The sequence below is a fragment of the Schistocerca piceifrons genome, chromosome 2 (assembly GCF_021461385.2).
Source record: "Schistocerca piceifrons isolate TAMUIC-IGC-003096 chromosome 2, iqSchPice1.1, whole genome shotgun sequence".
NCBI lineage: Eukaryota > Metazoa > Arthropoda > Insecta > Orthoptera > Acrididae > Schistocerca > Schistocerca piceifrons.
In genome coordinates, this window is record NC_060139.1 from 301,730,247 (window position 1) to 301,748,548 (window position 18,302).

General features: G+C 41.7%; 1 protein-coding gene across 3 annotated transcripts in view; it reads left to right on the forward strand.

Annotated features, from left to right (window-relative positions):
- The window catches only part of LOC124775363 (sodium-independent sulfate anion transporter-like), a 223,709-nt gene that overhangs the window by 112,642 nt on the left and 92,765 nt on the right, over window positions 1-18,302 (forward strand). For all 3 annotated transcript variants that reach the window (XM_047250197.1, XM_047250198.1, XM_047250195.1), the window contains exon 2: window positions 11,285-11,523. In XM_047250197.1, coding sequence (XP_047106153.1) covers window positions 11,285-11,523 — 239 coding nt within the window. The remainder of the gene's footprint in view (window positions 1-11,284; window positions 11,524-18,302) is intronic.

Genomic DNA, 18,302 nt, shown 5'->3' on the forward strand with positions numbered 1-18,302 from the left:
GATCAGCAAGTAAGCATACCTTATCGCGAGATTAAGAGTAAATATTTAGTATCCGACGGTAGTGCGCTATTTCGAATACCTGAGCGTCTTGCTGCGTACATTACAGTAATTCCATATTTTTCCCACAGTAGTTTCTGTACATATTTTGGCAATTACTTGAATCATTTTATTGACACTTGATGGTCTTCGCAGAAAACAATATATTCAAGGAATAAGTGCCGACAATTCAACATTTTCCCTGACCGAGACCTGGCTCCGTATTTCTTCCTTATCGCGAGCACCCGACTTAACTGGTCGCCTTCTGCCTTCTCGGCATGCCTGCATGCCTGACTGAAAACGTTCATTGTCACTCACGTGTACCGATAAGTTCCGAATACTGCTACCAGGGTTTCTTCCTCGGGTTATGTGGTGGGAACAGCGCCACTGGGAAGCGGATTATAGTTTAACGTCCAGTCGAAACGAGGTCATCAGAGGCAGAGTACAAGGAAGGAAGGAGTACGTCCAAGCCTCTCCGAAGGAACTATCTCGGTATTTGCCTTAGTGATTTAGGGAAATGACGGCGGGATGGCCGGTCGGTGAGTCGGTGGAAGCACGTGGTGAAAACCATGGGAGCATCCTGAATGATAATAATCTCTTTTGTTGATAACATGCGTCTTTATTAAGTTACTTAAACTGCGATGATAGAATCTGTTTTCATAGGCAGACTGGAGTCTGCTATCTCCGGCAGAAGAGGGAATGTATCGCCAGTACGCATGTATTTGTTAGCCTGCGTTTCGGCAACCAGTTTCGTTATATAACTACAAGCAGCCTCCTGTTCCTAACAATCCAATTTCATCGTTGACTTGGGCCGCGATCGGAGGCTATATTGCAAGGCAAAGACACGTAACCGCCGAATACCGTGCCTGCTCGCGACGAATTGTGGCTTACTACTGGGAAAAGCGGTACCTATTTTATTCTGATACTGATGAACGTTATATTTCTGTAGGACAGCGACAATCCGTTTCAGCTGTGAGACGCTACATGTTTACTACATCTCGTGTTATACAGGAGCACGCTTATAACACTTCTGAAATCAATATGGGAGCTGTAGATCACAGTTCACTAATGCTGAAAACCAACCCGCCTGAAAATCCAGTTCCATGTATTTTTGAACAAGCACTAATTAAGAAAGTAATCAAACTATTTTTTATTGTGTTCTTTCACCCCGCTGACCAATTAATATAAAAATTCATCCACAGTCCGCACAGAGTGGTATTATTTTTTCAAATGTTTTTGTAATTTCTAAATCTCACTCACGAAGAGTGTGTTCCTACGAACAGATAATTGTTTGGTGAAAATGTTCCACACAGAGTCAAGGTTCAAGTTTAGGGCTTCTTGTTTATAGACCTACATGACTGCGTTGTCGTTCAATTTATCCTGCGTCATGGTCTTGAGCATGTGAACTTTTAATCTTCTAAGGGCGGAGAAGGAAAATCTTCTGTGCATATCGAAACCGGTATAGTTAACGCAATATCAGTTTCATCCCCTCGGGAATCAATTCGCCGACGTGCATCTTTGAGCAAAAGAAGCGCACTGAGTCTTTCGTTCTTCCAACTAAACAATTTTTAGATTTACACACATCTAACATCGTCATAATCTATTTCCGTGCAAAGTTAATCTTTCTGGCTCAGAGACAGCCTTCCAAAATTATATTACATAACTGCATCCTTCAGTTTTGGAAAGAAGAGATGTTTGTTTCTTTGAAGTGAGTCATAGCAGTTTTCAACGAATGCTTTTGTAACATTTTCAACTTGTTCTGTGCAAAAGGCACACAAATTTCCTTACGTGCAAAACAAAACAGTTCACCAAACTTCAAGTTGTATAACATCCACTTACATTTCTCTTTCCTCCCTTTTTGAAAAGAATGGCCACCATTTACGTGAGCACTTTTCTTTGTTTCATTCGATACAGCAACTGAATTGGAGTCGCCTGTAGCAATATCTGCATTATGTCGTTGCCGAATCACTTTTCTTCATTGACAAGCGAATAATGAATTTGTCAAATACAAAAACCAAGTACAAGAAAGAAATAAGCAAAACAAATTGTCACTGTAAATGATAATGTGCTACGCAATAAGAAAAATGTAAACTAAAACTTACTGCAGAATGAATTTCGTTCAACTCATCCTGGAAATGACAAGCTCTGCCAATGCATTGCCCTTTTATACCTTTGTATGGGGCACTACCGTCGGCTGTACATGTGCATATCGCTATCCCATGACTGTTGTCACCTCATTGTATTGGTAGAAGTTCTAAGTACATCCCAGCATTCTTTTTCTCATGGCGTAAGGTCAAGCGCCGGCACGCCAGTCGGGAACGACAGAACAGAGAAGGCTGTGAGAAGAAGTCAGCCAATCGCACGCTGACTGGACCTCTCTCCACGACGACAACGCGACGGCAGCGGCCCCCATGTGAAGAGGACTGCTGACGGCCCAGTTGAATAGCAGCTTCAAGATTAGCGACTTAGATAGGAGCGTCAACTCTAGATCACTTCGTGTGTACTTTCTATGCAGCACAGACTTAGGGTTGTCTATACTGTAGAAGATTATTTCGTATGTCGCCCTGTGCTTGCGACACATCTGTGTAATTGTCAAAGTAAAGTATTGTAATTTTCTTATTGTAATAAAAATAGTTAATACGACTTGTTTGATTGTATGTCTAGCGAATCGAGTACGCAGGATTCCTAGACGCTACACTTTTGCAATTTTGTCATATGATGACATGATGGAGACCGTGGCTGTCGTTTGAAGACAAATGTTGATGGTGTTAGGACAACAACCAACCACAAATTTACTTTCAGTTCCTTTATTCAAAGGGTACCGTTACCGGTTTCGAATCGTTGTGATTCATCCTCAGACGGTTTACACGCTATCTTTACGGCATGTGGTGTGTCATAAAGGGCGGCCGGAGTGGCCGTGCGGTTCTAAGCGCTACTATCTGGAGCCGAGCGCCCGCTACGGTCGTAGGTTCGAATCCTGTCTCGGGCATGGATGTGTGGGATGCTCTTAGGTTAATTAGGTTTAATTTGTTCTAAGTTCTAGGCGACTGATGACCACAAAAGTTAAGTCGCATAGTGCTCAGAGACATTTGTCATAAAGAAAGCGTGTAAACCGTCTGAGGATGAATCAACGATTCGAAACCGGTAACGGTACCCTTTGAATAAAGAAACTGAAAGTAAATTTGTGGCTGGTTGCTGTCCTAAAACCATCAACATTTGACTACACTTTTTGGTTGGATATGACATTACCCATTGGTTGGCTATACCGTCAGTCCCATAAAACTTCAGTTTATCTAAGACAATACCGTGATTTGTACAGGCAAATGCCTTATATGGGTCGCAGAAAATTCTAACCGCCACTATTTTATTATTTAATGCTTGCAAAATTTCGAGAATGAACATATAAATGGCATTCTCAGTAAGCAATGCTTCTGAAATCCAAACTGTGACCTGCTGAGGATATTATTGTTGTTCAAATGAGATTTCTAAAATACACTTTCTCGGAAAGTTTGGGAAATGTCAGCGTTGGAAAAGGTCAGTAGTTATTGTCATCTCTCCCATCACCTTTCTTAAGTAGGGATTTGTCAACGACGATTTCCGTCTCTTTGCAAAAATGACTTGAGTTTGTAATCCATTACATATTTCGGATAAGACCGGGATTATTATATGGGAACGAATCTTTAATATTCTTAAGCGGCGGCGATAGAGCCTGTCATTATAGACAGACTTTAGTCCGCTATCTCTGAGCGCCAGAAGAGGGAATGGATCGTCCGCACGCTCATATTTGGTAGCCTGCATTCCGGAAAGCAGTGACATTATACAACTGCAAGCAGCATTCAGCTCCTAACAAGCCAGTTCATCTTTGACCTGGACCGCGATCAAAGGCTACATCTGCGAAGCGGCGTAATCGCTGGATACCATGCCTGCTTGCGAAAAATTCTGTTTCTGTCGAGGAACGTGATACATACTTTGTTCTAATACAAAGTGACGTTTTATTTCTGCAGGAAAGTGAATATCAGTTTCACCTGTGCGGCATTACTTGTTTATTGCATTTCATGTTATGCAGGAGCACGTTTATAACGCTAGACGTAATAACAAATTAAGTTGAGCTACAGCCAGAGGGAAATGTGTTACGCACAGCGCTCGCCGGGCCGCCTTTTTAAAAGCAGAACCACTACCTGTCCAGGGACTCCAGTTCTCCCAGCGAAGGAAAATCCTTTGACAGTACTGAGAATCAAACTCGATTCTACGAATGACAGTCAGGTATTGTGCTTGTTCAGCTACAATGATAGACCAACAGTTCCAGTTGTGTTTTATATACAGGGTGTTTCAAAAATGACCGGTATATTTGAAACGGCAATAAAAACTAAACGAGCAGCGATAGAAATACACCGTTTGTTGCAATATGCTTGGGACAGCAGTACATTTTCAGGGAGACAAACTTTCGAAATTACAGTAGTTACAATTTTCAACAACAGATGGCGCTGCGGTCTGGGAAACTCTATAGTACGATATTTTCCACATATCCACCATGCGTAGCAATAATATGGCGTAGTCTCTGAATGAAATTACCCGAAACCTTTGACAACGTGTCTGGCGGAATGGCTTCACATGCAGATGAGATGTACTGCTTCAGCTGTTCAATTGTTTCTGGATTCTGGCGGTACACCTGGTCTTTCAAGTGTCCCCACAGAAAGAAGTCACAGGGGTTCATGTCTGGCGAATAGGGAGGCCAATCCACGCCGCCTCCTGTATGTTTCGGATAACCCAAAGCAATCACACGATCATCGAAATATTCATTCAGGAAATTAAAGACGTCGGCCGTGCGATGTGGCCGGGCACCATCTTGCATAAACCACGAGGTGTTCGCAGTGTCGTCTAAGGCAGTTTGTACCGCCACAAATTCACGAAGAATGTCCAGATAGTGTGATGCAGTAATCGTTTTGGATCTGAAAAATGGGCCAATGATTCCTTTGGAAGAAATGGCGGCCCAGACCAGTACTTTTTGAGGATGCAGGGACGATGGGACTGCATCATGGGGCTTTTCGGTTCCCCATATGCGCCAGTTTTGTTTATTGACGAAGCCATCCAGGTAAAAATAAGCTTCGTCAGTAAACCAAATGCTGCCCACATGCATATCGCCGTCATTAATCCTGTGCACTGTATCGTTAGCGAATGTCTCTCGTGCAGCAATGGTAGCGGCGCTGAGGGGTTGCCGCGTTTGAATTTTGTATGGATAGAGGTGTAAACTCTGGCGCATGAGACGAGACGTGGACGTTGGCGTCATTTGGACCGCAGCTGCAACACGGCGAACGGAAACCCGAGGCCGCTGTCGGATCACCTGCTGCACTAGCTGCGCGTTGCCCTCTGTGGTTGCCGTACGCGGTCGCCCTACCTTTTCAGCACATTCATCTGTCACGTTCCCAGTCCGTTGAAATTTTTCAAACAGATCCTTTATTGTATCACTTTTCGGTCCTTTGGTTACATTAAACCTCCGTTGAAAACTTCGTCTTGTTGCAACAACACTGTGTTCTAGGCGGTGGAATTCCAACACCAGAAAAATCCTCTGTTCTAAGGAATAAACCATGTTGTCTACAGCACACTTGCACGTTGTGAACAGCACACGCTTACAGCAGAAAGACGACGTACAGAATGGCGCACCCACAGACTGTGTTGTCTTCTATATCTTTCACATCACTTGCAGCGCCATCTGTTGTTGAAAATTGTAACTACTGTAATTTCGAAAGTTTGTCCGCCTGAAAATGTACTGTTGTCCCAAGCATATTGCAACAAACGGTGTATTTCTATCGCTGCTCGTTTAGTTTTTATTGCCGTTTCAAATATACCGGTCATTTTTGAAACACCCTGTATATTCCGATTACTGCTTTATACTTATATTAAAAAGAAACACCTCGCGTAAAATCTTCTTCAGACTAACTTTCTACCTGCATTCTGTTATTTGGTTTCAAAAAAACATATATTTGCTTGTACTTTCCTGCATTATTAATATTCGTGATACCGTTCAAGCACGTGGGTGGTCAGGTAGCTGCAGTATCAATGCCACTCAGAGAGCGATAAGCAACAGTGTAATCTAAAAGCTATTGTTCCTCGCACGCGTGGTCATCTTATGTGCTCTGGCTTAGTGCCGTATTTAATTTTAATCCCATAGTAAACTCTGGTGCGGAGATAACCGATCACATTCCAGTGTTCGTTCACAAGACTCATTGGAATACTGATTCACTCGACACAAAAGGCTTGTTACTGAGTGAGAAACACACCCACAATTCACGAATATCGTCACTGGACGTTCCAAACACGAAAATGGGTAGTCTGATCAGCACGTTGTACGTGTTACTATATCTCAGTGATAAGCTGGGGCAGAATCTATCGTTTTAGCGCAGAAATGGATTCATGAAAATTATCTCCTTGGTATTTGTACACGTTGCGCAATAATTATTGTTGTCATACCTAGCTGGGTCCTCGTCGGAACACTCTGAGATGGAGCTGTGGAAATGAAATAAAAATTTATTTAATATAATTACTTTTTATTTAGAACGCAATTACGTGGAACTTGTTGCTACAGAAGTAGTTGGTAAACAATATTTTTCGGAAATTTCACCTTTTTCAGCAAATCTTTTTCCCTTTTATGTATTTATGACCTTGTAGGTCACGTTGTAGTTAATCCGGCGCTGTACGACCGATCCTACAATCCCTGGCAGCAGTAGATTTCTTTCACCAGTTCACTGGACGACATCAGCGAAAATACTTCTTCCACAGTGGCGTTGTATGCGAAAATAGAAAACAGATATTCGCATAATTTTAACAGTTGTCATTTGAGTTCTGGATTTTCGGTTTCTTTAAGAAAGTAAATCCACTTTTCTTACACGGGAGTGTTTAGGCTTCCAGTCTTTCGAGACATGTTTAGTTTCTAAAAACTCTTCAAATGGATATATTCCTGAAAACAATTATCGCCTGAAATCTTCACACCATTTTTAGTCATCACCCAGTCTGGGGTTTCAGATAGCATCATCCAATCAAATAAATGTAAGTGTCGTCTGACTAGGGCCTCCCGTCGGGTAGACCGTTCGCCGAGTGCAAGTCTCTCGATTTAACGCCACTCCAGCGACTTGCGCTTCGATGGGGATGAAATGATGATGAACACAACACCCAGCCCCTGAACGGAGAAAATCTCCGAACCAGCCGGGTATCGAACCCGGGCCCTTAGGATTGACATTCTGTCGCGCTGACCACTCAACTACCAGGGGCGGACATCCAATCACATACTTGATATTTATTAAAAGGAGGAGCTCATTTCTCTAAATAATCAAATGTTATGGTGTAGAAAACTACTGTCTCTTCTTCACATTCAGAAATCAGATTAATTATTTCTTGGTTAGGTTTCTTCTTCTTTAATTTGTCCAGATTCATCTTGATTTTCATGCCAATAAAATTATCAGTATTTCTTTCATTCAGGCATCTTTGAGTGTCCATTAATATACACGTCAAAAAAAGTTTTGCATCACCTCAGTTCCGAGAGTTCCGGAACCTGTACAGAAAATTGGAATAGAGAGCAACATAAACATCATTTCCGCCTCTTTTATTGCTCTTGAAAACTACATGTTGCACGTTGTACCACGAAACAGCGAAACCTTCAGAGGTGGTGGCCCAGATTGCTGTACCACCGATATCCCTATTACCCAGGAGCTGCGCTGATGCATGCCTGTATTCGTCGTGGCATACTATCCACAAGTTCATCAAGGCACTGTAGTTCCAGATTGTCCCACTAACCAACAGCGATTCGGCGTAGATCACTCAGAGTGGCTGGTGGGTCACGTCGTCCATAAACAACCCTTTTCAGTCTATCCCAGGCATGTTCGATAGGGTTCATGTCTGGAGAAAATGCTGGCCACTGTAGTGGAGCGATGTCTTTATCCTGAAGGAAGACATACACAAAATGTGCACGATGGGGGCGCGGATTGTCGTCCATGAAAACGAATGCCTCGCCATTATGCTGCCCATATGGTTGCATTATCGGTTGGAGGATGGCATTCACGTGTCTTACAGCGGTCATGGCGCCTTCCATGACCACCAGCGGCGTACGTCGGCCACATAATGCCACTCCAAAACAACAGGGAACCTCCACCGCGCTGCACTCGCTGGACAGTCTGTCTAAGGCGTTCAGCCTAACCGGGTTGCCTCCAAATACGTCTCCGACAATTTTCTGGCTGAAGGCATATACGACACTTATCGGTGAAGAGAACGTGATACCAATCCCGAGCGGTCCATTCCGCATGTTGTTGGGCCCATCTGTACAGTGCTGCATGGTGTCCTGGTTGCAAAGGCGGACCTCGCCATGGACGTCGGGAGTGAAATTGCGCATCATGCAGTCTATTGTGCACAGTTTGAGTCGTAACACGACATCCTGCAGCTGCACGAAAAGCATTATTCAACATGGTGGCGTTGCTGTCAGGGTTCCTCTGCAGATAGCAGTCATAAACTGTAGTAGTAGCACTTGCGAGGCCTGAGCGAGGCATGTCATCGACAGTTTCTGTCTCTCTGTATCTCCTCCATAACCGAACAACATCTCTTAGGTTCACTCCGAGACGCCTAGACACTTCCCTTGTTGAGAGCCCTTCCTGGCACAAAGTAACAAAGCGGACGCGGTCGAATCGCGTTATTGATCGTCTAGGCGTGGTTGAACTACAGACAACACGAGCCGTGTACCTCCTTCCTGGTGGAATGACTGGAACTGGTCGGCTGTCGGACTCCCTTCGTCTAATAGGCGCTGCTCATGTTTACATCTTTGGGGCGGGTTTAGTCACATCTCTGAACAGTCAAAGGGACTGTGTCTGTGATACAATATCCAAAGTCTGCGTCTATCTTCAGGAGTTGTGGGAACTGGGGTGATGCAAAACTTTTTTTGTTGTGTGGATATTTCCAGTTTAAATATGGGGATTTTATGCTTCTCCATGATTTTTATATTTTTTCAAACAGGGCGAATTTTGATTGCAGAAAACACGCAGTAAATTTCACTGATCGAACTACTGAAAAAATCTGGAGCTATTTTGGGTTGCCTGCCTTCGGTTTCACGAAATTGCTTTAGTGGAATCCAAAGGTTCGAGAATTTTCTGACCTGTGTGCATTGACAACAGCCATCTTGTTTTTGAGTGAGACAGTAGAGCCTGATGACCGATATCAACGTATAAGCAGAATTCCGTCAGCTTGTTTGTCCCTACCATGTATACGGAAAAATAATTCGTGAAACACATTCCCATGGCCGCGTCGACGAAGCCCTCCGAAGTTATTATTGGTACTGTTTTCACAAAAAGCGATTAAGACAATTGCAAATTCCATTAGATAAATTAAAGTGTCTAAACAAAACCTTGCAGTTGTCGACAATGTTTCGTTATTCAGCGAATCAAACTTCAACAACTTGTTGGATTTCTTCAGTTTTAGTAAAGTATTGAACAACTGAAGGAAAATCTTTTCAGCCTTGTGGTTCAATGTGTGGTTGCCTACGCCGTAAAATGAAACTTCTCGCAGTTGTTTTATGCATTCGAACACCGAATGTGGTGCGAGAATAGTTTTAATAACCGCCTGTAGCTTTGGTCCCAGCTGTAGACCGCTTTGCGCCGACTTTGGAGTCAGGATACTTTGCGGCATTCACTTTTACAATACAGTCAAGAGAACTGAAGGATTGATGATGCGTGACAACTTTATAAGCTGCTGTTATTTCTGCAGCAGAAACGAGCGTTTCTTCCTGAGCATCTTATTTAATCATGAATGTAGATATAGACTTTGATGTCGATGCTACCGAGAATCTATTTGTATGATTCTTCGTAGAAATGTGATGCCTCGCATCTGCCTTACCTCCGTGAGTTACCAAGATGAAACGCCTGCAAGTCTGTCACAAGGCTTCCTGAACTGTACGTCCTTACTTGACAAAAGACCACTCTTTTGTATGATAATCCAAGAAGTGACACTTTCTCCTTCAAAGATCGTAAAAGTGCTTTGAAAAATCTGGACAAAATTAGGCCTTGTCCGGATGGCAGGACAAGAAAGTCCGTATCGGTGATGGTCCTGATGTTATCTTGTCGGATAACGAGACCAGCGATAATGTACGTCCACTGTCAACTTGATCTGTGAAGTTGTTGTGTTTATAGGATTGCTTAAAATAGTTCAGCTAGTTAAACTGGAACGCCGTACCCTCAAAAAGTTAAGTTTTGGGCAGAACTTCATTCTAAGTCGGTTAATGACTTTTGATCCTTCGTTTTCAGTAGGTACGAAATAAGCGGATGAATTCAAACAACCCGTACGTTACCTAAAGGTGACCCATACGTAAAACTTGCAATATGTGCCACCACAAAAGAAAACGTGAAGAAGGCGTGCCTTGGAGGCCGAGCGGTTCTAGGCGCTTCAGTCTGGAACCGCGCGACCGCTACGGTCGCAGATTCGAATCCTGCCTCGGGCATGGATGTGTGTGATGTTCTTAGGTTAGTTAGGTTTAAGCAGTTCTGAGTTCTAGGGGGCTGATGACCTCAGTTGTTAAGTCCCATAGTGCTCAGCCATTTGAACCATCCGAAGGTTTTGGGAATGGATGGAGGAACTCTCCATGGATATGAGGATATTTATGTGCACTCTTCCCACTCCACATTCCCGTGGCAATCTGACTCCATCCTATTTAGTTCATTTACTACGCCATCGGTCGAAATGTGCACGCCTTGGAACCAGTTCCGACGCACCTCTGTGAGCTTTGGGAGGCAGTTAAGCGGTTATGGATTAAAACGGCTTTCAAAATGTTTTCCGTTTCTCGGAGTTCATGCAGTGACGTGTCGCCTCAGTCCTCAAAAAATAATTGGGTACTCGACACTCTTGTCTAATTCAGATGCCTGTACGAACCAAACATTTCTCGCAAGCGAAGAATGGGTCCTAATGTGTTTCAATCACTATATTTGTTTCAATCACTAGATTTTATCGACTAAATAATCACTCTGTTTGCAACAGTATGACCATGCTGTTTGTTTGATGATGATTTTCCGCAGTTAAATATTGTTTTAATATATTATACACAATCATTTAAAAAATATTCTGTCACTAGACGAACTAATGGCCCACACTATGTCTGTATTGGCGAAGTGTTCATCTTACCTATTATAGGAATTAACTTTACAAGACCCCTTTCCACTTTCGCTGAACTGAACTGCGTTATTAAATGACATAAATTTTCTCTCTTCTTTTCGCTCAACAGACAGTGGGAATGACTTGAACGAAACCACGACATGCTCTGTAATCACGAGGCACATGAAGGAGTACGCCAAGGACTTCTGCAGTACGAAGACTCTGAAGAGAAGATTCCCCGTGATCGAGTGGTTGCCTCGCTACAGCTGGAACTACCTGCTACACGACATACTGGCTGGTTTCACTGTGGGGCTCACTGCCATTCCGCAGGGAATTGCCTACGCTGTCGTAGCTGGTCTTGAGCCACAGGTAATACCCAGTATATTTCTAACAAACATTCAAAAACAAATTGTTCATCTTTATATCAGAGTCTTGGAGCGCATAGTTTCACGTCTAGTTATAGTCTTCTTGCAAAATATTACCAACTTGAAAATAGATCCGATTCTGAGCCTAGTTTGTACACCGGCAAAATATAAGTGAGGACGGGATATCGACCATCGTCGTAAAAACTGGGTGGAGAATTTGGTGTGTGTGTGTGTGTGTGTGTGTGTGTGTGTGTGTGTGTGTGTGTGTGTGTGTGTGTGTATTGTTATTTGCTCCAACACCATTCTCTTCCAAAGCAGTTCTTTCACTTTTGTTACCGGTAAGATAGTGTCATATATGCTCATACGACCTTAAAGCCATTGATCGAATGTAGAAAGACAAAATAAGAAGTGTACAGTTGAACATCTGCATGGCTACTCTGCAATTCAGACTTCATTGCCTGGCAGAGAGTTTGTCGAACTAAGAGTACTTTCACACTGTTTATCTACCGCTTCACTTTCGAACAGCACCCCGAAAAACGAACACTTAAATATTTCCGTGCGAGCTGCAGTCTCTCTTATTTTATTACTATGATCATTTCTCCTTATGTTTGTGGGTGTCAACAAAATATTTTCGCATTTTAAGGCGAAAGGTGGAGATGGAAATTTCGTGAAAAGATCTCACCTTTGCTTGAATGATTGCCGGCCGCTGTGGCCGAGCGGTTCTAGGCGCTATAGTCTGGAACCGCGAGGCTGCTACGGTCGCAGGTTCGAATCCTGCCTCGGGCATGGATGTGTGTGATGACCTTAGGTTGGTTAGGTTTAAGTAGTTCTAAGTTCTAAGGGACTGATGACCTTAGAAGTTTAGTCCCATAGTGCTCAGAGCCATTTGATTTTGAATGATTTCTAGCTTGTGTCGCGTTTCACATCCGGGGCACACTCTCCCCTATTTCGCAGTAGTACAAAACGAGCTGCCCTGTGAACTTTCACATGCCATCCGTAAATCCTAACAGGTAAGAATACCGTACCGCATAGGAATACACTAGCAGAGGACGGACAAACGTAGTGGAGGCAGTATTTATATTAGATCTGTAGCACCTTGAGAGTGTTCTGCCAATAAAAGGCAGTCTTTGAATTGCCTTCCCCACATATCACCCATGTGATCGTTGTTATACCTTGGTATTTTGCTGAAATGATAGCCTTTAGACTGACGTGATTTATCGTGTAATGTGAATTTAACGCATTCCTTTTAGTATTTATGTGGATAACCTCACATTTTTCATTAATTAGTGTCAATTGCCACATTTCCCAACATGCAGATATCTCGTCTAAATCATTTTGCAATTGATTTTGGTCTTCTGATCACTATCCTAGACAGTAAACGACATCATCATCTGCAGGCAATCTAAGATGGATGCTCAAATAGTCTCCTATATCATTTATGTAGATTAGGAACAGCAGAGGTCATGTAAAACTATTTTTGGGAACGACAGATATCACTTCTGTTGTACTCAATGACTTTCCGTCAATTACTACGAACTATGACCTTTCCGATAGATCACGAATCCAGTCGCACAGCTGAAGAGATATGGAGAATGAGAAAGCTTTTGATAGCAACAGCATCAAAAACTTTCTGGAAATCCAGGGATATGGAATCACTTTTGAGATCCCCAGTCGATATGAGTCTTCACATCATGAGAATAAAGAGCTAGTTGTGTTGCAAAAGAAAGATGTGATCTAAAACCGTGCTGACTACATGCCAATTGATCGTTTTCTTTGAGGTAATTCGTAATGTTCGAACATGTTACTTGTTTAGCTACTCATTAACGTAGTAGCGGTGGTGGTGGTGGTAGTACGAGCAAAAGAAAATCGATGTGTCGATTCTGAGTCACAGACACAAAGAGTAGCAGCAAACTTTTATTATACAGGTTTCAGTTTTTCAACTTAATTTCTACTACATTCAGTCCATCTCTGAGGCTTGTAAACGATTCACACAAAGATAAACGTTAACTCCGTCCACAGACCCCGGCGGACCCATCGGTACCTACCATACAAACATTAACTTTTTTCTTGTAGTCACCTGGCTTTTTGGTTCACGAGACGATCGACTCACAAACTCCGGTAACAATTCGCTACTTGGAAGTCGTCAACCTTCCATCTGTTTAGAGCAAGATAAGGGTTACTGAAGGCTCTATTAGTATTGCCTTAGGAAAAAAGTAAGTTGAGTTTCGTGCCCGATGAGCTGCGGCGTAGTCGTTAACACAGAAGCCAACTACTGGATCTTCACACTGCAGATTTACAAGCATCTCTAAGATTGAGGCAAGCGCTGTTCCGTGTACGCTTCCCAATGACTGTCTCGTGGGGATCTAGTATTTTTCCAAAATTCAGGTAGTGGACAACGCAATATTCACAATACTGTTTTTCACAGGCCAGAATTTTCGGAGTGCTACAGCAGCGCACCATAGATTCGAACAGACATTTGTCTCATATGAACATAGAGATACCATCAACAATATCAGTGCTGTCAACATAGCGAAGTTTAGATTTAACTACGAGTATCTGGAAGCGTAGGATAAGATATTACATAATATTTTTCTCTATTTTAATCCTTACAGCATTGACATGGAAATTCTGTTTATAAAATTGCCTGCACTGGCTAAGGAGATGTCAGGTGCTAGGCCACCGGATGGAAATGATTCCATATAAGCTAGGTGCATTTGCGAGTAATAACTGCGGGAATTTGTACATCGCTGTTGTCTGCTAAAAATAAAGTTATTGCATAACGCAAATTTTCTGAAAGTTACACTATCTTGTACGAGGACGTGCTGAAACGTAATGTCTCCGAACTTTTTTATATGAAAACACTTAAAGCTTTTTAAATAAATCAAACGTTATTATCATTCTACATATTCATTCTTCATGTCTACATATTTTCAGTCCTGTGTCACTAGAGGGCTCCGAATTGTAGCTGTAACATGGTGGTGTGTAACTTAACTACGCCGGTGCGCGAGAAACAGTGTCCTGTAATCGATTTCAGAATTCGAAGAATTTGTCCACACATGAAGCACTCTCTCCTTCAGCATAACAGTGCCAGACCCCACATGAGAGCTGCGGCATATGCAACGAATCGACGCCTATGGTTCACTGTCTTCGATCATCCTTCACACAGTCCCGACCTGGCGCCATCCGATTTTCATCTGTTTCCAAAACTTAGAGGGCTACTTAGAGAACTGCACGTTGATAGTGATAAAGCAGTGCAATCAGAGGTGAGGTTGTGGCTCCGTCAGTAAAGTCAAACATTCTACAGTGACGGTATCAACTAACTGGTCTCTGGTTGGGAGAAATACATTCGTCACCAGGATGATTTCGTTGAGAAATAAATATGTAGACATGAAGAATAAAGATGTAGAATGTTAGTAACGTTTGTTGCATTAAAAAAAGCTTTAAAAGTTTTCATATAAAAAAGTTCGGAGGCACTACTTTTCAGCACGACCTCGATTAATAGAAAATTGTAGAAACTCCCTATAATTGTTGACATACGATTAGAATGATTACAAGATAATAATTACGAAGAGGTATAAAATCCCAACGAAAGAGGGTACGTAAATACACAAATATTTATGTCTTATGTTTACTAACAGGAAATATCGTAACCTGAATAATATTGTAGCACTGCATGTTAATATTGTAATTTTTTATGACAAGTGATCAACATGTGATTTCCAAGAAAACATTGGATGCATCTGTGCTTTGAAGTATATAAAGTTTTCTGCTTCGCTGATCAATTGTGAGAGCGAGATTTAACTGAATCGTGGGTGATGAACTGATTTTGTTGCATAGTCAGGAAGCAGTGTGTGTTGCGAAAACCGGCTACTGGCTGTGTGTGAAGTGCTATTGGAAGTTATAACTGAGTCAACTGTATAAAGAAATACGCTTTTGTTAGTTGTATCTGTAAACGGGACTTGAATTAATTTATATATTTAATACCATTCCCTCGATATTTATTATGTGGTGGAACTCTATAGTTCACAGTTTGCATTTAGAGATGACGTCATCTGTTTCATGCCAAGGTTGAGCTGCCTTGATTTTACTGTTCCTTAGACAGGTATGGAACAAGCTGCGATATTGTTTGCTCATTTCAAAATGTATTATTTTAATCGACAGAAAATGTTGGCCAATACAGTCAGCAAATTTTTATCAAGTAGTAAGAAACATGTAGACAGGGTGGATGAGGAATCATGAGTTAAATATTTAACAGTGTTGTATAAACGTAAAAAATCACCAGAAGACTAAGAGAAATCAGAGATCAGCTTGTATAAGTAAATGAGGATGCAGAGGTAGAAGAAGCTGTTAGTCTGTTAAATAGGAGGTCTCCAGGGAAAGATAGGATCCCCAATGAATTGCTGAAGTATGGATGATAGCTACTAATAGAACAATTAATGAAGTTCGTTAACGATGTTGTAACTGGTAATAAAATTCCAAACGATTGGAGAACTAGTATTAAAATTCTCAAGATACAAAAAAAGAGCAGGTTATCTTTGTTTTATTGATTTACAGAAGGTTTTCGATAGGATTCAGTTAACAGAAGTGGTAATCCTGCTCTACAAAAGGGAGATTCCTTCCAGCTGCATAAAAACAATTGAAGACATTTATTCCAACAGCTACATTCAGATGAAAATTGATTCTAGGTTAAGAAGCTGCATAGTAGTTAATAGTAGTAATAGACAAGGTGACTCTTTCGCTACCTTTTGGTATAATCATGGACGAGGTGATAAAGAATGTATTGGCTAGTAGTTGTTATAGAATGGGGGACGAAGAAATAAGTCATTGGTTATGCTGACGATGCAGTTCTGCTGGTAAACTGTGAAGATAACCTACAGAAACTTTTGCATATATTTAACGTGGCAGCCAAAAACCTACATATGGTCATATCCACTCAAAAAACCAAATGTATGACCATATCTGTGGAACCAATTAGATGCAAACTTGAAGTGGATGGAAAAATTATTGGACAGATAATAACACTTAAATATATTGGTATTGAGCTATGCAGCAGTGGTAATATCGAAAAGAAAGTTAGACCACAAGTATCAAAAGTAAGTAAAGCGGCAGGGTGTGTAAATGACAGTATTTGGGAAACAAGCATATACGAAAACATGCAAAGGCAGGAATACACAAAACAATGAGGAGACCAATTATAACATACACAGTTGAGACAAGACGAGAAAAATACAGAACTATGACTTTTGGAAACCACAGAAATGAAAATTCTGCGAAGGATTACAGAGAAGACATTGAAAGTGAGAAGTGGAAAACAATAGAAAAGGATTAAAGTGGACTCCATTAATGAGTGGGTACGTAAGAGGAAGTATTTTGAATTAAACTAACACTCAGACAGGATGGGTATACGGAAGGTTGTGAAAATCGTAAGAAATACATTACGAGCAGCCAAAAGAAATATTGGCCGTCCAAGGAAAAATGGAGCGACAAGCTCAGTGTGGACTGAGTGTACTGCAGGAAACGGGCTTTAGTCTCGGAAGAAAGTAAGAAGAAGAAAGAGAAACCGATCTATTCTGCCATGTCGTTCAGGAATGAAACAAATGTGTTTCGCTTGATGACACAGTTTTTACCAACACTGGTTTCCTACATCTGGGAATCACAGTACGTTGCTATTGAGGTGCCTCTAAAATGTAGAGATAGCTATACAATTTTAATTATCACCTGTAAAAAAAAGTAAGTTGCGTATTTAATATTTTGCTTCTATAATGCAAGAGCATGTCTGCAGCCTTGATTCACATGGAAATCCCCGAGCCACAGTATCGTATCACACGTTTAGAGGAGCCACCCATAAATAAAATGGAGGTGGGCTGTGCCTTTTTCTTTGTTGCTCCTGCTTTGAGATACGATACTGTCGCAAGGGAATTTCCATTTGAACAACAATTGCAGACACGTAACTGCAAACAAAAAAAAGTTATGTAATTACATGCTTTCGAGGTGATAACTAAAATTCTATGACTAACTCTCGTACGGCTGTGGTACAATATGCTGGTCTGCATCTACATCTACTCTCCTCAAACCACTGTGAGGAGCGTGGCCGAGGGTACTTCTCATTGCACCAGTTACTACGGCTTGTGCCCCTCAGACTCGAGTACGGAGGCGCTGTGATTAATCTAATCTTGTCCTCGTAATCCCTAAGGGAGCGATCGTTGGTTGATGTAGTATATTCCTAAATCCATCATTTAAACCTGGGTCTTGAAACTTCGTAAGTAACCCGTATGGGGATAGTTGGTGCCTATTAGTGACCGCTAGTTCGGTGTTTTTAGGAGCTCCGCTACGTTCTCCGATGAGTCAAACAGACCTGTGACCATTCGTACTGCCCTTCTCTGTATATTTTCAGTGTCCCCTACTAGTCCTGTTAGATAAAGGTCCCACTCAATCGAGCAATATTCTAGGATAGGTACCACGGGTGTTTTGCAAGTCATCTCCATTTCCCTAATAGTCTAGGGATGTTCCGAAGTGTGAAACTGTTTTACCTACGATTGAGTCTTCCATTTGTACTCTTGGGATACCACATTTTTTTTCTATTGTGAAGAGCACGATTTTACATTTCTAAACTTTTATAGTAAGCTGTCAACCTTTGCCTCACTTTGAAATCTTATCAAGATGTAATTAAGTACTTGGGCAGCTTTTAACAGAGAGTACTTCATTACAGTTAAATACATCAACTGAGAACAGTCTCAGGTTAATATTAATGATGTCTGAAAGGTCATCAGTACACAACATGAA